This window comes from Scyliorhinus torazame, chromosome 13 (genome assembly GCF_047496885.1).
Source record: "Scyliorhinus torazame isolate Kashiwa2021f chromosome 13, sScyTor2.1, whole genome shotgun sequence".
Classification (NCBI taxonomy): Eukaryota; Metazoa; Chordata; class Chondrichthyes; order Carcharhiniformes; family Scyliorhinidae; genus Scyliorhinus; species Scyliorhinus torazame.
In genome coordinates, this window is record NC_092719.1 from 142,312,323 (window position 1) to 142,333,292 (window position 20,970).

Below are 20,970 nucleotides of genomic sequence, written 5' to 3' on the forward strand. Positions count from 1 at the left end.
ATTGGTTGTAAAATTGTTTATCTGTCTATTTCTTGCTGCTTATGGCTCGCAAGTAGTCCTGTTGTAGTTTCACCAGGTTGACAACTCATTTTTCAATAGTCTAGTGATGCTCCTAGCATGCCCCCCCCTGCACTCTTCATTGAACCAGGGTTAGTCCACTGACTTGTTGGTAATGGTAGAGTGCGGATATGCCGGGCCATGAGGCTACAGATTCTGGTTAAATGCTGCTGATGGCCCACAGTGCCTCATGGATGCCCAGCCTTGAGTTGCTAGATCTGTTCGAAGTCTATCTCTATTAGCACAGCGGTAGTGCCAGATAACACGATGGAATGTATCCTCATGGTAAAAATGGGACTTCATCTCCAGAAGGACTGTGCGGTGGTCGCTCCTTCCGATACTGTTTGCATGACAATTCCCCAGAAATGCTAATTTCCTTTTGACAGTGCCCCTGCACTGGGAACCATCCGCAAATGTGATTTAGATGACTGACATCGGATGATTATGCCAGAATTACATCAGTAGTTATTCCTCTCCCCCCAAGGGACTCATGATTCCAGCCATGATCTCATTGAATGATGCAACAGGCTTGAAGAGCTAAATAGTTTACCCCTGTTCCAAAGTTCCTACCTTGACTACATTCCCTCTTAATCCTGCTTCCTGGCAGGAGGCTATTCCTGTTATACATTTTAGTTACCGTTGTATGAAGAGTCAAATGTCCTGTTCCTTTTCACCAAACACCATTTATTTCACTTCCCCAGGCTCTGCACAAACCTCTTTAACAACACACCACCTGACGCAAGGGCCACCTGAAGCCCCTTTACATATCAGTGTCAATCATTGGATACTTAACATAAATGAGACAACTAATTGCAATGTCTCTTAATGCATTACTTAACAGTCTCCCCTTCCCTGGAGAAAAAAATAATTAGGTGAAAACAAAAATTTAAAGAAACACACAGGCAATTTCCCCCCCCTTTTTTTTTTTCAAATTTTCTTTTTGAAGAAAAAAAAAATCACAGAAGCAAGCGCCCTTCATTAACAATATCCAAAAGTTACATTTCTGTCAATATCTGAGCTATATAAAAGGCCATATCCACCGCCTCTACAAGGCTTAACACCTCAGCAGCCAAAGTGCTTTCGACCACTTTCCTTATTTTCTTTATTTCCCACAGAAGAGGACAACATTTACCATTGTTCCCCAAGAGGAAAATTATAAAACCTCCTGTGCTTGATTTGCATAGGATGCATCACTATAAACTATGAATTTCAAGTGCCAAAGGTCAGCTAAAACCGGGAACCTCAAAACACACTCCTGCATTTTTAGTTTGGCCAAACGCTTTATTTGCTCTTATTATGTCTTCCACTTTGGGATCATTCATTTTTGTACTCAACTCTCAGACATCAAAACTCACGTCCGGTCTAGCCTGTCTACCTAACCGATTCAGTTGCCCAATTAAACTTTGCAATTGCTCTTTATCCATCTTTGAAACCTTGCATCTTTTTGTGAAAACCCGGCCACGACTAATTGCTATTGGGCTGATGCTTTCCAAATAAGATTGCTGATGTAAAGTTGCCCCTAACTTAGTCTGTCCGATTTCCAGTCCAATACATTTAAATGCACCGGAAGCCTGACTTCCGACCCTGAATTCTTTCCTCAAATCCGAGATTACAAAAGCTTCAAAATCACTAGTCCCACCCCACAAAAATTATTTGACATGCGTCATAAAGATGCCAGAAAGGTTCCCTTTATAGTGTCAGTAAAACATTACCGGGTCTACTTTCAACTGGTAACAGCCTAACTTTAACAAAACTGACCTTCCCGAAAAATACCAGACTCTAGATGCAACATTTAAACCACATACACATTTGTTCAACTTCCAGAATACCCCTTCTGTGTTAGCTGCTTCTTTAGGAGGACGGAGAAAAATGTCTCTCTGGAGCTGATGCCCCTGCAAGAAGGCAGCTTTCATATCTATAGATTTGCATTCCCATGCCTTTGTGGCTAAAAGAAGATCTTTAAAATAACCTATCCTGCTGTTGGTGAATCTACCCTTAAATCCTGATCTTCTAAGCTTTCTTCAAATCCCCTTGCCACAAGCCTGGCCTTTGCCTTATAAGTTCCATCTGGAAGAACCTTTTCCGTGCAAATCCATCTGTGGTACAGAGCTCTTTGTCCCCTATCCGGTACTTCCGTGTATACCCCAAATTCACTCCAACTATGCAGTTCTTGCTGTTTTAGCATCTTTGATAACTTTTCATATAATTTATTGGAAGCCACCAAAATCTCACGTGTATGTGGGCTTCTACTCCTATTAGTATTCGTAGTCTTACTCATGTTCCGAGACCTTGATAAACCACGTCCCCTCTCCCGTCTGGTAACTTGTTCTATACTGCTACTGCTTGATCTTTCCTATCTGCTGTGGGATGTCCTTTCAAAATTCTCGACCTTTTCCTGCGGACCTGTTCACTAACCGATGTATTATCTGAACTGGCACTGCATTTCTGTGACCTCCATTTTTGAACTTCGTGTTCCCAATCCATTGTCTTAACTCCCTCCCCTGAATGCTGTACATTCAACCAATCGTTATACTTTCCAGTGGCCTTCCCTGTTCTAATAACAGTTGCATCCTTCCATTGACTAGACCCTTCAGGCAAGTATGTCACCTTTGTACCAACTTTTGGCAGTTGTCCTTTTGGAAAAATTGACTTATCCCAGATCTTAAGGTCCACAGCCACAATGTCGTTAAAATCCCTGGCCATAGGTAGGGTTACTATAAGTCGTGCTGGTGTCCTTCTGTACTTCCTACAAACTTCACAGCGATCACTAACCTGTTCTATCAGTTTAGTATAGTCTTCATCCCTTACCTCTGCATCCTTTAATACATTTTTCAGCCTCCGAGGAGACGGATGTGCAAATTGCCTATGCAGTTTTAATACAACAAGCTTTCTATCAGCTAAAGTCCCATTTTCAACTGCCATTAACACATCCTTAACCACTCTACTTGAAACATTATTTGTCAGTAATGGAGTACAATAGTGTCCCGACTGTGTAAATTGTAAGTCCACCGTCTTTCCAAAAACTGTTGCCTTATCCTGTTCCATATCCAGTTTCATGTGTGCTTTCCTCATTGATGGTCTGCTCAGAAGCAAAGGTATCTCACTTGATACAACATCCGTCCTTATGAAATGATTCACTCCGGCAATATTGCAAGGGATCACCACTCTTTTCAGCAACTTCAGAGTATTATCATCCCCAAACCTGAAACTTGTGGAACTTTCAAATTCCTTAACCTTGTTATGACTTTCAGCATTCAAGGAGTCCAGGTAACATTTTAACCAGTCAATTCCACACACAGTAGATGTGCAGCCACTGTCCAATACAGCACAATTGAAGGATTCTGCAACCAACACCCTCATTACCGGCGTATAAGTGTTTGTTAATAGGACAATGTCTTCTCTCTGAACACTATCATTTTCCTCTTCTGACTCTCCCGTATCATGTGTCACTTCAAACACTCTATCATAACGCTTTGGACAGTTGAAGACATAATGGTATTGAGAGTCATATCAAAAACATCGATTTATCATGCCCCGTGCATTTTTGGGGTTCATCTTCCTACTGTAAGTTCTAACTGGGTTTCTGTCTTCATAATTTCCTTGTCTCAATCTGCTTCTATAGTCTTGGGCCCTGTTCGTAGCCATACAATTTCGCCATCCTGTTAGTAGTGTATCTTCCATATTCTGCTTTATAGCAGGCTGACCTATTTGAGTCATCAGAGCCATCAGAATCGAATGTTTCCCCAGAAACTTCTTTAAAGCTTTTGTCATCTGATCGAATAAGGTATCCTCATCCGTAAACTGAACTCCTGTCAAAACCAGGAGCCTATCCATGTTGCTCACTCTAGCACAGGCCAACACAGACTGTGGAAATTCCAGGTTGTGTTTCTGCATCTTTTTATATAGTCTGCCAAATTCCATTATATAGTCTTCCATGGAGAATTCCTCTATTTTCCGGAACTTACCAAATTCCGAACATGCTTCATACGCACTTAACAAGTCATCGTTCTTGTGAATCTTATCCATATATTGTAATGGAGTCTCCAGACCTCCTTCTGAGTCTACCTCTTCCAATTCCAGCTCAGAAAACACTTATAAGGTAGAGAAAGAGCCAATGCCATACCTTGTTTTCTCTTTCCCAAGACAGTTACTTTAGTCCACGTAACTACTGCACTTCTCCATTGGTCGTACGATTCCCTTTCAGAAAATAAGGGGGGATAGTCATATCCAGCCATCTTTATCCTGGGTTCAGCCATGTATCTTTTTTTCCTTCTCACTCACTCCTTGGTTTGATCAGGAAAAGTTGTATCTTTCAAACCTTCACATTTGCACAGCAACCATTCTCTGCTATCATTGTTAGACATTTTAGTTACCGTTGTATGAAGAGTCAAAAGTCCTGTTCCTTTTCACCCAACACCATTTATTTCACTTCCACAGCCTCTGCACAAAACTCTAACAACACACCACCTGACACAAGGGCCACCTGAAGCCCCTTTACATATCAGTGTCAATCATTGGATACTTAACATAAATGAGACAACTAATTGCAATGTCTATTAATGCATTACTTAACAATTCCATTCTCCCAGTTTCTCCATCTCCGCCTCATTCCCTCTGACGATGCCGCCTTCCATATCAGGTAGATCTTTCTTTACCCTCAGCCGAGGATTTCCCTCCACCATGGTAGACAGAGATCTCAACCATGTCACCTAGAATGTTTAATTCGATATCAAATCAGGCACAGAAATTTAAATTAAGAGAGAGAAAGAAAAATGGTATTAAGAGAGTAAAGATAAAAAGACAAATTAAAATTAATCTTTAATAATTAAACCAACTTTTTCTGGTAAGTTTGATTGGTACATGTTACAAGCACAGCAACTTCACACCGTTCATGTATTTCATGCTGAATCGGTCAGAAAGCTGCACTTGGCTGACTCCGTATAGGCCAGAATTATGGGGCCCGAGCTGCACTGAGGTAAATATGGGGTGGGACAGGAATTCAAGGTCGTGTGGCAAGTGATATGCTAATTCAACTTCATGCCGCTGCATTATGATTAGGACTTTTGATGTCCTTTATTGAATAGCTAAGTGTTAAACTTAAAATAGTTAGTTGCTAAACTCCAATGGATGGTCTTCAACAACTGTAGAAAGATCGGCCGGTATTCTCCGCTTGGGAAGTGTTCCTGCTGGGATCGAGTAACGTCCGATTCGCATTTACGATGCTTGTAAATACTTGCATCAATTCGTGCCTGCGAGACTTTCGCCTAAGAGGGCAGAGCATTGCGGAGAGGTGGAGCATGAAGTGTCCAACCTGCTAATGATATTTCAATCCATGCGAATGCCGCCAGCGAGGGACCGGAGCATGGCGACGGAATCGGTGACCAGGGCAAATCGCTATTTTTCCATTGATCACTATTCTCCAGATCAGCATTCTCTCCGTCGGAGCCACATGGCGGAGAATTCAGTCCAGTATTTTGAATCAATATTTTACATCATTTCATTAATTCAGAAACCAACAAGGATTCAGGACATTCCCAGTAACCACAGCTTGACATTGGTAATGGGAGAGGGTTTCATAAACAACGATCAAATAAAATGATCAGACGGTTAGAGAGGACTGACTGAATTAAGAAAAATTAGCAGAGATTTGTAAAATACAGATCATGTTTAACTCGCCTTATTACATTTTTTGATGAAGTAATTTCATAGAATTTCATAGAATTTACAGTGCAGAAGGAGGCCATTCGGCCCATCGAGTCTGCACCAGCTCTTGGACAGAGCACCCTCCCCAAGGTCAACACCTCCACCCTATCTTCATAATAGAGAAGGTTGATGACTGGAATGGAGTGGATGTTGCCTGTATGGATTTTAAGGAAGCATTTGAGTACCAGATAAAAAATTGGTTAATAAAACTGAGGTTCGTGGAGTGACATGATAAAAAGTTGACTTAAGGACAGAAAAACAGCTGGTTGTGACCTATGGTTATTTTTCAAAATGGAATGTGGGAGTTAGTGGTGGTCCCCAAGGATCAGTACTAGGAACACTCTTTATTTTTGTTTTTTAATCTTCTCCAGTATCCATCTGACTCGGGTGAGGGAGGATGAAGAAAAGATTGAGAGTGGTTCTGTGGATGAGGAACTTGAAGTTTAAGGTTTAGAGGGGATTTGGTAGAGGGTTCTGGACAGAGTCGATAGGAAGAAACTGTTTCCATTGATTGAAGGATCAAGAACTAGACAGCATAGATTTAAGGTAATTTGCAAAAGAAGCAATGGAGAAATGAAGAAAAACCTTTTCATACAGCGAGTGGTTAGGATCTGGAATATGCTGCCTGAGAATGAAGCGGAGACGGGGTCAACCGAGGCATTCAAAAGGGAATTGGATTGTTATCTGAAAAAGAAGCATGTGCAGGATCATGGGAAGAAAATACTAGGTGACACATGGAATTGCTCCTTCAAGCCAACATAGACATGACTGGCCAAATGGCCGCCTTCTGCCCTGTAACCATTCTATGATTCCAATATATCACAATGTTTCTGAAGCCAAATTAAATAAAATGTTTTCAAGTTGTTTAAGTGGCTCCTTGGAACCTCGCTGCACTAGTGCCCCAGAATGTTAGCTGATCACTATGAGTCCCATTCTCCCGTATTATGGCTCAGGTGCAAAGCGAGCAATAGGTCCTTTCTCTTTTTGTAATAAAAATTGAGAATCAGAGGAATTGCTCCTGTGCCAGTCTCTTACAGCCGCTACAAAGAATCTAAGAGGGGTAACAGGTTATCTGCTTGATCTCATCAGGTGCAAGAACTTTGGACTTTTGGGGGAACAACAGTATTATTATTGGGGAACATTGGAAATTCAAAGCCGTTCTCTGTCACAATCTCAAGTTAATTTGTGGTGTCTACTAATATTATTGATATAATTAATTACCAATGCTTTAGGCAACATAATTTATTTAAGTTTGTTCATTTGAGGACTTGGTGGCTATAATCAGACATTTCCAGAAAAGGTGATCATTATATTACATGTTCAGATTAGCATCAGATTATGAAGTTAAAAGAAATAATTATTATATACTGGTTTCAGATAATAGGTAGTGTAGGTTAAAATACATCAGAGTAACTGGAAATTTTAATTAAAAACTGAATTAAGGTGATTAAACCTTGCTGCACACTGTCCGTAAAATAAGAATGGAAAACCTTGTTTAGAGATGGCAACTTCTGAATTACAAATGTAAAATTTTACAGTTGATATATTTTGCCCTGTAGGCTTATGTTCATAAGTGATTTGATTAGGGCATCTTTATTGTTTCTCAAACCTAACTTCCTACTTGATTTGCTACTTTTGAAATATGAATTTAAATGTAGTGAGTTGTTCTTGTGTGAGCATGCTTTGACATTTTAATGCAGGAAGGTTGGGTTTTGGGGAAAAATATTGATATATATTTGAATGGGCAGAGATTTGCCCCTCCCAGTAATTCCATTTGGAATTCCGACGACTCCGCCTGTGAAGAGTGGCATAATTGGTCCCTTCAATACTCACTACCTTCTGAAATATCCCGCTACAATTAGTCAAGACATCTGTTCACTGTGTTCGCAAAAACACACTTCGGCTATCAGTTCAGGTGATGAATGCATAATTTGAGTGTAATATTCAACAACAAACATTCTACCAAATTTGACTGAGGTGCTCTTGACATCCGAAAACAAAGCTATTTTATTGTGCCTAATAACTGTAAATCATGTGTTAATGCAAACAATGTTATTAGCATCAATAATCCACCACATATTCCACCTGTGTACATTTTTTTTGCATTATCAAGCTTACAGTTTTAGTTTTACCTCACAGAAGAACATCTGTTTGTGTCTTTACAAAAGTAGTGATGCTTTCATGCAACTATACCACTTGCATCTATAATGTGAACAATGTCATTTCTCATTCCGTTATCATCAAAAGGATGTGCATTGGTAGGGGTTCGGGGAGTTGTTCCACAGAAAGGGATTGAATCGGAATGGAATGATGGAATCGTAACATGGAGGCCATTCAGCCCCTCATGTCTGCTCCAGTTCTCTTTATAGGGCGGCCCTCTTCTCTGCCTTTTCCCTGTCCCCCTCCCAATGTTTTTCTCTTCAGGAGATTATGCAATTCCATTTGGATAGCCACGATTGAATCCACCTTCACCAAACTCGCGGTCAGTGCATTCCGGACCTGAATCACTTGCTGCATTAAAAAAATGCTTTTTCCTCACTCCACTGTGGTGGGTCCCTTTGTCAATCAACGTAAATTGGTGCATCAGTTCTCAAAGAAAATCATTAGGTTATTCAGTAATTATGAAACAAATTATTATTTTAAATTTGTGTTTATAATATTCCACCTGTTCACCAGGAGGGAGGAATAAACATGAGAATTAAGAGAGCTAGGAAGAATGAAACAATCTTTTGGCCGATTCCGACTACATTTTTGTCTGATGTTCTCTACTGGGGACACTATACTGCCCATTTATTCTTGTATGGGAAGGTTCTGCATAAATATGCCCCAGATGTGATAATAGTGCAGCAAAATTATGGCACATTTATTTATGCATCCATCTCTATTCAACCTTGTGTTGCTGTTCTCTGCAGAGACTAACAACCTTTTATCCCCTTCCCAACCACAACCTTTAATCGCCCTTCCCAAAGTAACTGCATCAGAGCATTTGGGTCCTCTGGAATATTTGATCCCAGGAACTACTGAGGATAGATCTCTACCTTGAGAAGAGCCACATTGCTCTACGAGGTGATGCATCCTCACCTTGAAGGGAGTACAAACATGATCAACCAAAGTTGTTAAATAGTACAAATGCACAATCTATCAGAAATTCTCATTCTGTACTATCAGAAATTCTCATGAATGACTGAACTGTTTCCATTGCAAAGGGGACAGCGAAGAGACGATCATATTCAAATGTTGATAATTTTTAAAGACATTTGCCAAGAAATGAAAGAAATAAAGTCCAAAGATGTGCAGGTTAGGTGTGGTTGCGGGGATAGGGCGAGGCAGTGGGCCTCAATAGGGTGCTCTTTCAAAGGGTTGGTGCAGACTCGATGGGCTGAGTGGAATTCTTTGGTGCTAAATAACTAAATCCAGAGTACTGTTCAATATTAACACAAGCAAGGGAACACACATTTAGCTTAGATGGCAGTAAGTGAATCCTATATTTTCCTTCAATTGTCGAAAGAACATTGGTGGACTTAATACATATGCATATGTTCCCTTTCCTTAACCATTACATTCAATTGTCCAGATTTTTAAAAAAATTATCTCCCCTTTCTTCACAGAAGAACAAAACACGGTAACAGAGAATTATAGGCCACAAGAAATATTCTCCTCCAAATTGATTTATGAAGTGAATATTGCTCTCAGACAATCTGGACCCTTTTTTTCATATATCATCTCTTCTTTCCAGTTTTCAGTCCAGCTGGCTAGCTGTATTCATTCCATTCTGTGGCACTTCATCGTGTGCCTTCGAAAATATAGGTAATTTGTAACCACTGGATACACTGCATCCACCACTTAAATTATGAGCCCAGAATTGCAGCAGATGTAAAACAGAGTGAACAAGTTATTTTGGTTTGTTGTGAGTGCTTTAGATCCTTGTTTATGAAATGACAATATATCTCTGCTCAGTAAATATACATATGTAAAGTACATTTATTTGCCTGCAGTTTGTGTGTGTGTATATGGAAGTTAATTTCTAATCAAATAGATAGGCATCCCTCTGGCCACACCTGTGACTGTTTTTTTATTGGAAGGTAATGATCTATGGTGCCTTTGCTGTTCAGCTGAGCATCAATAGCAGATAGTATAATACTGCCAAGCATTTTATCCACTACTTATATTAGACTAACTTGCCTCAAATTTCCAGGATCATGTTATTTTCAATATCAGGTAACATTCATTGCCCTCCAGTTCTCATGTCCGGTTCTTATGTTAATTGAGATCTTAGAAGTGTAAACTGGAGGCTCATCTAATGCATCCCACTTTTCCATAGGAAAGAGGACACTCCTCTCTTCAAGGTACCTTGAAAGAATTTGCTACTTGCAATGTTTTTATAGCACAAATTGGTGTGAATTGCAGGAAATTTGTCTGAGCGTGGCTATGTAAATGAACTGCAAAGGGTTTCAGTCAATGTATCTCCAAAGTGGTGCGAACAATCAACAAAATCTATGCTAGTGATTTTTTTTCAGCATAAGTCAGTCATCGAAAATAAATGACGCATTGCCCCTCCCGCGTGGTAATTAAAACAAAAGGTTCCAGGAGATCCCGAGCTCGAGTATTCTGCTGCAACGTTGTATTCAGAAGTAGTCGCTGGTTACCTCTAGGAAATTGCTTCTCTGTTTGCCGCTTATCAGGCCACTTTACCTTGGGGATATTGAAATCCCCTGTGATTATCCCATTATGATGTCTTGCAGCCTGTCTTACTTGCCTGAACAGCTGGCTATCTACCTGCTCAGCTTGAGCTGATAGCAGTTCCCAATTGCTATTCGTTCACCTTATCATTACCAATTCTATCCGGATTGCTTCTGCATCTCCCAATTTTGTTCAGTCCACCTTCTTGACAACTTGTATCATCTCTTCCCAATATAATCTAGCTTCGTGGATCTATCTTTCTCAAACATTCTGCCCTCTAACTTCTTCACATGGGATATTTCACTCACAGCCTTCAATATGTGATGTCAATAATGGTAATTCGCAATGGAAATTATAGTGAAATGTATAGGAAATAAAAATACTAAGATATGTTCATCCTCACCGTAAAGGATACATTTTAATAATGGTTCACTATTATTCCAGTCCATGTTATATAATAACAATATAACATCCCAAAACACTACAAATGTTATCTAACAAAGTCCAACACTGAGTCACAAAGGGAGGCAATAGGCCAAATGACCAAAAGCTTCGTCAAAGAGCTGGTTTTAAGGAGTGTCATAATGGAGTAGATCCAGAAATCTAAGGCTGTTCAATTAATCCTGAGTTCGATCCTCTGATGTTGTCCTCGTGTAACATCTCAAGACTGATTAATTAATCAGCTCTGACAGTGGTATTGTCACCTGTAAATGAACACAACTTCAGTTGCTGTCAGTAAATACTTGGTGTGTTTAGACTTTAAAATACAACAGCGATGAACTTGACAACAGTTCGGATTGCGAAATGAGAAAAACAAAAATTTGCTGGGCAATGGATGAAATAGTGGGCGGGATACTCCAGTCCCCCAGCCATGTGTTTTTCGGAGACGCGCCATTTGCTGACGGTGGGATTCTCTCTTCCCACCGCTTGTCAATGGGATTTCCCATTGAAGCCATCCCACACTCACCAGGTATCAGGAGGAGAAACTTCAGCTAAGTGAATAGATTAGAGAAGCTAGAGTTGTGCAGGTTAAGAGGTTAATTGGAAGAGCTGTTAAAAATGGTTTTGATAGAGGAGAAACTCACAAGGAGAAACTGTTTCCGGTGGCTAAGGGGTCCGTAAACTGAGACGACCAATTTAAGGTGCTTGGCAAACAAGCTAAAAGTGCCATGAGGATACTTATTTTACTCAGCGAGTTGTTGTGATCTGGAAGTCACTGCCTGAAAGGATTGTGGAATCGGGTTCAGTTGTAACGTTCAAAAGAGAATTCGATAAACGCTTCAAGGGTAAAAAATTACAGCACAATGGGAAAGAGTGGGATTTGGGCGTAATTAGATAGCTTTTCTTAAGACAACATAAGCACAATGAGACAAAAGGCTTTGCTGTCCTGTACTGTTTTATTCTATGGTCACACTGAAGCTTCTTCAACATGTCTTTGAGAAATGAAATAAAGCAAAGCATATTAACTCAGTTGTTTGGTTACATTGTTTTATTTCGAACAAATTTCAATTTCTGTGTGAAATAACCCATTGTTAATTTGTAGGTCCACTGTTATTACTTTACATTAGCTTCTAAGTTTAAAGCGCATTTTGCCATGATTTATTGCTTGTATTGAATGTTCTCCGTAAAATTATTGATTATAGTGTTTGATTTCTTGGTATGGCACTTAACTGTAATGTGTAAAATCAAAAATATTGATGAAATTTGTTTTTGGTAGTAACATGTCACATTATAGTGTGCCCCAAGTATATGAAAGATTTTTGCCACTAATAAATTATATCTTTACACGTTGCATATAAATGGACTATACAACATGAGTGCCCCGATTCGTAACAGTATTTGTTTGTGTGTTCGTGGCCCAGAAAGGAATTTTGTGTATCCTCATGATTTTCAAATTTTATTTGACAGGTTAATGGTAAGGACCTATCCAGAGCCACCCATGAGCAGGCCGTGGAAGCATTTAGGATGGCCAAAGAACCCATTGTGGTACAAGTGCTGCGAAGAACTCCACGCACAAAAGTTCTGAACCCATCTCATGAGTGTCAACTGGTAGATATGGGCACGCAGACAGACATCACCTTTGAACACATCATGGCACTTGCTAAAATCAGGCCACCTACTCCACCTGTTGTGGTACTAGAAGATTATCTTTTGCCTGAAGAGTAAGTGTATACTTATTATTATAATCACCTATAAATAAGGACCAAAGTATCTTTTTTCGATTTTCCTCTGATGTGTAAAATTAAGTTAAATTGTGAAGAAAGTGCCCTTTTAATTTATGTATAATTATATATAAAAGAGCACAAATTAAGACCGTTTGCTGGACTGGAGGCATTGCTATTTTAATTGCTATCTCTAACTCATTTAAATCAAAAACTGCCACCAGCATGGGTTAGTTGGAAAAGTATCAATTATTTTGGAGATCCCTGAAGGCATTCTATAACATTGGATTTTATTTATGTTCTAATCTTCTCAGTTTATTTTACAGCTTTTGGTGTGTATTGCTTTGAAAGATTAGTTTCAATTTTTCAGGGTTTTGTTAACCACTGGATACTGGATAATGTGTCTTAAAACACACAAGTTGATGATATTAATGGCGAACTAACCCTGGCCAAGCAGTGGGTGATGGCATTATCCGGGAAGGTGAAGAATAAGCCTATTTTCCCAAATGCAAAATGATGTCCCCCACAGCAAGTGGGGAAATCCCCCAGACCACTCCTTGCATGTATCGGGCCCACGTGGACATTTCTGCAGTTCTCCAAAGCTTGGCCCAGTCACATAGGGTCATGGCTGAGAGCTTTGAGAGCATTGGCTGGCTTCTGACTGACCTGGTCCAGTCACAGAGGGACATAACCAAGGCGCAGAAGAACATGACTCACTTGCTGAGGGATGTGGCCCAGTTTCTGTGCTCCATGGTTGAGGGCATCAAGACCCTGGTTGAGAGAAAAGCAGGCCTCCAAGACTGGGAGCTCCAGGTGACGGTGGAGCCTCCGGAGCTCACTCCGGCCTCCCCTCATCCCATGAAGTAGCCTGGGGAGCACCCCAGGGAGGAGAAAGTCATGGGGCCCAGGCCGGTGCCTCCCTCTTGGGGGAATGCCAGAATGCCTCAACGTTTCTGAATCCCCCCACCTGATACTGCCGCATCTGATGGGCAGCGGGCAGAACAGGATGACACCTCACCACCTGTGACACCTGAAAGTCAGCCGCAGCAATACAAGTCCAGGCCCTCCAAAGGACGGCTGCCAAAGGCATCTCAGGTCAGAGAGCGAGATATGCGGCAGGCTGCCTCAATGTCTGATGTGCTGTCTGGGGTCACTCTTAAGTAAAATAAGGAAGTTTAACATCAGTTAAGTTTACACGGGTGAAACACAAAGGTTAGAGGCGGATCAGGGCACACTAATGTATGTAGTCACTGTTAAACACGTTTTACCAACATTCCGACCTGCCTCGATCCTCTGTCTAAAGGGTGTGAGGGATGGGCTGGGCTGGGCTGGGTGTAGAGGGAGTGCCCGGTGGGGGGTAGGGGAGGTTGGCGTTATGAGCTGTGGGTGTTGGAGGATGGCACGGGGCAGGGCGCAAGGGCAATTGAACGTTCCACCTGGGGTCACCCTCCGAGGCCGCAGGGATCAGCGCCAGAAGTGTGAGGCCACTTTGTAGGACAGCTAATCCGGTGAGTATCACATCACCGCTCACCATTTTCATAACCCCCCCCCTCCACCACCACAAAGAATATATGGGTCAGTGATATGGAATGGAATGGCCAGCACACATGCAGGGATCACCCGGACAGACAGGGGAAGATGATCCTGAAGGCAGGAGTCAGACGTTTGCAAACGATGAGGAGCACCAGAGCTCATCTCACAGCGAGTCGTCTTCATCCTCCATCCCGTGGACAAGACCCGCTGATATTGCCTGCCCAGGGCCAACACCCTGCAGTGATGCTGGTTGGACTGTAGAGGGGGGTGGGGGAGGTTGGATGGTGGATGGAGTTAAGGGAGCAGGGACAGGGGAGGTTGTGTACAGCTATGGGGAAGGGAGTACCCTTTGTGGGGAGGGGGTGTGGGGGTGGAGAAAGAGTATGGAGAGGTGGGATAGGGTGGCGGAGCTGTTGGTGGCCAGGCCTCTTGGTTGGCAAATCTGAAGGTGACAAGGTTGTCCTGTGTGCGATGGCCTGGAACACACATTGGGTGGCCTACCGTGTTGCCCGGGCTCCATGCCTGCTTCTTCCTGGCCATCCTCCTCGTCAGGTGAGGCCTGGCATTCTTCCTCCTTCTCCAGCATGTCCCCCGCCCCCCTCTGCTGCACGATGTTGTGCAGGACATAGGCCAGCACAATGTTAGCTCTCCTTGGGCTAGATTGGAGCGCCCTACCGGAGGCATCGGAACCACATCTTGAGGACGCCGATACACCACTCTACTGATGAAGGGCACCCCCTGATCAGCTGGAGCTCATGGGAGGACATGTGTGGATCAGCCCCAGAAAGTGGGGCAAGCCAGCAATGGTGGCACATCCTGCCGCTCGGGTGCATAGAGCATCCGTCACAGCACGTATGAACCTGCGTACGGATGTCTGAGAGAGCCCAGACAGGTCCCGGACAGTCCTTGGAAAGACACAGATGCATAAACGTTCAGGGCGACCGCCACCTTGATGGTTTCCGGGAGCGGGTGTCCTCTTCCATACCCCCGTGCTGCCAGATGCGCCAACATCTGACACAGGTAGTGCACGGTCTCCTTCGTTAGCCAAAGTCTTTGGTGGCACAAGCAGTCCAGCATCTCCTTGAAGGACAGGCACTGACAATATATATGTGCCCTGCTATCACGCCTACTTCACACCTCCTCCACAGCATGTTGGACAGCCAACATTGGAGCCTCACCGGCTGGCCTCTGCTTTTCTGGGGCAGGCTCCTCTTGTGCAGGATTCTCCCCGAGTAGGTCCTGTGCCTCCAGCCTCCGTTTGTGCGCAGCGGTAGCGGGAGCCAGGTAGATCGCGAGCATTCCTGGCTGCACTCCAAAATTCATTCATTGCAGGGGGAAAGAGAAGACATGTTAGCAAGATGAGCACTCTCCTGCCCATCCAAATCCAACAGACTCCATGGTGACCCTGAGGTGGACGTTAGCTCCACATGACGCCCCCCCTCCCCCGTTGGCAGGCAGGGCTTGCAGACAGCTAGTGGTCCTGTGGAATGGACTAGCTGACAGTGTCACTGGTAAGGCCTCTGCCCTGAGAGGGGCAGTGTGCCAGGGAGGATGCCAAACGCCACAGTGCATGTATCATTTGTTTGGGGTGAGCTCTGCTATTCCCCTGCTTCCCCAGAAGTGGGGCTGTGCTTCTGATGCGTGCACTGAGGAGTGGCAGCACCAGGTGTGCCACTGATTGAGCTTGACCACGCCGATTCTGTTGATGGATCAGCTGGAGTATGAGGGTTTCCAGAAGGGCGGCCTGGGTGGGCTCCCAAATGACCAGAGGCTCTGTGAACATTTACAGGACACAGTGAGCAGTCAGCAGAGCGAGCAGCCAGGGGCCTGTAACTTGTATCAAATGGGTGTGTTTGAAACAAATACCACAACAATGGCAGCCTGAACCAGGCCACCCCGATCCTGAGGGGGACACCGCAAGTCCACGGAGCTTGTGACCAAGTCACTCTCCGCTACTCCCGGCAGCCACCCCCCCAGCAAGTGCTACAATTTTTAACAGTTTTCCAAACTTTGCTTACCTTCTCTCTCTACCCCTCAGCAGCCATGGTGCCCAATCCCCGCTTGTAAATCCTTGCAGTGAACTGCATCAGCATGACTTCCGCCTGAGAGGAGCAGAGCATCACGGAGGCCCAGAGCACAGTGGGTCAAACATGCTAATCACATTTAAATGCATGCCACCAGCGAGGGACCAGAGCATGTCGCCTGAATCGGCGTCGGGCACGGTCCTCGGTTTTGTCCGGACGACCAATTCTCCGCCAGAGCACGGTTCGCCTTTGCGGCTTCACAAGGCCAAGAATTTCACCCATGGATCCTGTTGGTGCACTGTGTCCTGGGTGAAAGGACAAATCTGCTGTTGACCTCCTTGATCACCTCCATCCCTCCTGGGTTGGAGAGGTTGTCCTGTTGATCCCATCATTTTGCATCTCCTGTGATCCCACAGCAGAAGCTCCTGGTAAGAATGAAAGAGCTGGAGAGTGTTCAGTGATCGTTTCAGCTTCAAAATCCAAACTCTGACCGGCCCTTCTAGCCCATGTCATTGTTCCTTAAATAAGAAATATTTACTTCGGGGGAATGAATGCATCTTTCTGCTAGTCCTCCGTGATTGGTCAGGAAACAGGAGGCCAGATGTAATGGAATGGTTCTGGGAAATACATACATATGCACCCTCCATTGTACTTCTCCTTATTGGACCAGAAAGAGCAGGAATGCAGGTCAAATGGAGTAGCTCCATTTCCACTGATCTCCAATTTTAACACCGTTGGTTTGACAGCAGATGAGGTGCCTGGCAGACTTGGGCAGATGCCTCATGAATAAATGCTAACCATAGCCCTATGAAATTAGACTGACGCAGTGGCAGTTTAATAGGGGGCTTTACAGTGATTCCCACCAAGCTGAAACACATCAGCAACACATGAGAAGGAAGAAGGAACTTTGCAGGTAAATGAAGTTTCCTTTGTAGAGCCAGGATGAGCAGGCATGCTGCTGCAGACTTCCTAACAATGATGTGGAACTATGTCACCTCGAGCTCACCTCCCACCCTTATCTTTAGCCCAGTTAAGTATGCCTCTGATTTACGTAATATTGTGTTGGTCTGGAGCTGGCCAGCTGCATTGGGATGCCCATTAAAACCCAGTTTCACCTTAGTCAACAAGGTGCAATTTTTTACCATGAGACTAACAGTGTAAAAACTGAAAGTTTACATCAAATGAATGATTTCTAAGATTTCCATCTACGAGAACTTAATCAACACATGCTATGACGGAACAAAGAATTGAGGACAGCAACTTCTGGACTTGCATGTTAAATTTTGCAAGTGCAGACACCAGAACCTGCTTACCGAGTACTAATCACCCAGTTTTGCCATCATTACAACCAGTATTTCACAGACAAAAAAGGGAGTATTAAATTTAAGAGAGTAGAATAGGTTAATATTTCCACTCTTGCTATCTGATAACTCATTTAATTACCTGAGCGACCACCATAATGTGAAATCATTTACTGTATTGCACTATATCCCAAGTTATTCCAAATAAAGTGTTATAAAAGTACGGTGACAAAGCTGCTTAAGTCGGTTGTTTCTTGTTAATGGTCAGTTTGTTTTCTCTCATGTTGTTTTGACGATCAGAATTAACTTTGTAGGCAAGAAATCACCTGTTAAGAAAATCCTTAGGTGGGATGAGTGATTTACCATGTGTGAACAAATATTTACTGATTGCGAGATATGTGGTTTCTTTCATCTTCAACCCGACTATGAACTACTCAGAGGATTAAATAGAATGTCAATACTTCATTAATTTTGAGCCAGCTTCAGAGAAATCTAATTGTACATTTCTATTTATTTCATAGCCTATCTTTTCAATATTTCAATAATAGTGATTATATAATTGGCCTAACTATCTCATAGGTCTTTACACCGTGAAATGCACTTACATCTCATGTAGCTATACACTGTATAATGATCCTTGAATATGTTTGTGCAATGGATACTTATTTGCTCATCCGTTATCCATTCATTTTTTTTGGAATCCAGAATCCATTCTTACAAGCATTGAAAATTTGATAGAAAAGCATTAATCATAATAACTGTTTTACAGGTTTATATTACAGCATTATATCATTTGTTTTGGTTACCCTCCTGAACATATCTTGAAAAGTGATGAAAATTGATCTTTTAGCTTTCAGTGGAATTAATATAACTGTTCAAAGATACGTGTGTTTGTGCTGGTCATTTCTGAACAGTTTGGTGATAAAATTGCAAAATTCCTAAGTGTCATTGATCATTTTGGTGCAAAAAATATATTGCGTTCTCGAGATGGAACATTTTTATGTGTTGTTAAATACATACAGCATTTTCAATTTCTTTTCATGTAACTAGAGACCCATAATGTGAAAAAAGATTGGATGAAGTCACTAAAGGTTTTATTACTGGAACCAGCAGGGAGAGGGGATTTTTTTTTTTAATCTATCCATTTCTTACCTGCAAATTTAGAAATACTTCCAATTACCTGAATGGCATTTATTTCAAGTGCGTAATTTCTTTAATAATTTCTCATCAAACTGTTTAATGCTGCGGACCTTTGCATCTTCCCTCTTTTGCAGTCGAGAACGGTTTGTTTATTTAATGTTACTTTAACATTCAACAAAAAGAAATAGCTGTTAAATTATGATATCAGCTAATCAATGCCAATGTAAATCACTTAGATCTACGTGATTATGATTCTAAGTTTTCTAACACCCATGAAACAGAGGGTGCAAGGCAGAGCGAAAGACATTGTGAGTCGATCTAGCCATTTCCTTGTTATCATTTGATTTTATTTACAAAAGAATGAGTTGAATTTTGGAAGTAAACCATTGCCCTGCCTCTCACAAATTTCACAGACCTATTGATTCGATTAAAAATTTACTCTCTCGTGGGAAGACGCAAAGTCATTTATGTTAAATGACCATTCACTAATATTTGTCATCTGCTCATTTAGTTTGAAGTAAGATTTGGTGATGAGTAATACACTTTAAAGCTCAGTTACAAAAATATTCTTTGCATATTTTACTTCACTCATAATGAGGAGAAAGCAAATTACTTCTTTGAGTTAGTGCAACAGTGAGGGGACAGATATAATTTGCGTTGATCCACTTACTAACCAAGAATTCCTCACTGATCTTGTCATGTTAGTTGTGTATGTTTATTCAAAGTCTTCACATTGGTACGGGGCGGCACGGTGGCCCAGTGGTTAACACTGCTTCCTCAAAATGCTAGGGACCCGTGTTTGATTCCAGCCTTGGGTAACTCCCCCCCGTCTGCATGGATTTCCTCTGGGTGCTCCGGTTTCCTCCCACAGTCCAAAGATGTGCAGGTTAGGTGGATTGGCCATGCTAATATTGCCCCTTAGTGTCCAAGGCTGTGTAGGTTAGGTGGGGTTACAGGGATAGGGCGAGGGAGTGGGCCTAGGTAGGATGCCCTTTCAGAGGGTTGGTGCAGACCCGATGGGCTGAATGGCCTCCTCAACTGTAGGGACTCTAAGCTTCTCTGGTTGGATCAGTATTTCTACCGATACAAATCCTACAATGTAGCTAACATTCATAGTTTGAATAAAAATAACACACAGAAATAACACACAAAAAAGATCGAGATAAAGAAACCACATTCAAGTTGATCACGTTTTTTATATAATTTGTAAATCATTTCTAATGGGAGCTGTCAAAGGAAAAGCCATTATCATACAATTGTACACAGCAAAATCAAACTTTTGACACACACGTTATGACACATCTAACAACCTTTTGTTTAGTTCTGTCAGTGTGTTAAATATGAACAATTGCGGCAGAGATTACTGTGCCACTGAGTTGGAAAAGCTGCAGAGCCAGCCAGTTTACAAGAACTAAATTAATACCACAGTTGATAGCAGCATTACCCTAATGTGAGTTTGGCTCGCCCACACAAAAAGTCCCATTATAGTTTTTTGGTGGTACAGATCTTGAGTAGTGCTGAAAAAAGACATTTTGTCGGAGCTTCATATTGCACTCATCGGGACAATTGTAAGAATACCACCGTGAGGGAAAATAACAACTTTATACTGTATGAGAATAAAGTGCTGCTTGGTTGGCAAATGGACTCTGATTGGTAGAGGCATTACCATAAAGAATGCATCAGTTAATGACTGACAGTTAACTACCAAGCATTGGTTGAAAATTTTAACAAGGCAGCTCGACTGATCGATCAAGGTATTGCCCTGAGGAATGAACCAGCGAATTGCTATTACTTATTTTGTTTAGCTGAAACAGGTGCAATGTGTGTACATGTTCATTCTGTCTGCAAAGGATAGGGCCCTGTGTATTAATATATGTAGCTTCCAGTACACGCAAATGCACCACAATGTAAGCCCGACGGGCCATCTTAAATTGGTTGTCAGCGTAATTCTTAGCACACTGAGGTTTATTTAGCAAATGTCCAATTGAGGAATCACCTCTAATGTTAGACATTGTGCTTTGAGTTTGGAGCCATTGGTAGGTTCTTTACTCAGAGAGTAGTAAGGGCGTGAAATGCCCTGCCTGCAACAGTAGTGGACTCGCCAACACTAAGGACATTCAAATGGTCATTGGATAGACATATGGACAATAAGGGAATAGTGTAGATGGGCTTTAGAGTGGTTTCACAGGTCGGCGCAACATCGAGGGCCGAAGGGCCTGTACTGCACTGTAATGTTCTATGTTCTATGGTTGAGTACTGTCTGTACCTTGCCCATTGCGAACAGCAGAAGAGACATGCTGATTGCAAGAACATCACTTGTGAATCCTGAGATACTGTAGCAATCCATATCCAAATGTAGCAAGACCTGGA

The 20,970-nt window shown here is 42.3% G+C and overlaps 1 protein-coding gene across 3 annotated transcripts in view; it reads left to right on the forward strand.

Moving 5' to 3' along the window:
- Positions 1 to 20,970, forward strand: part of pdzrn3b (PDZ domain containing RING finger 3b) — a 409,349-nt gene that overhangs the window by 342,289 nt on the left and 46,090 nt on the right. For all 3 annotated transcript variants that reach the window (XM_072472228.1, XM_072472227.1, XM_072472230.1), the window contains one exon: positions 12,349 to 12,602. In XM_072472228.1, the coding sequence (XP_072328329.1) occupies positions 12,349 to 12,602 (254 nt within the window). The remainder of the gene's footprint in view (positions 1 to 12,348; positions 12,603 to 20,970) is intronic.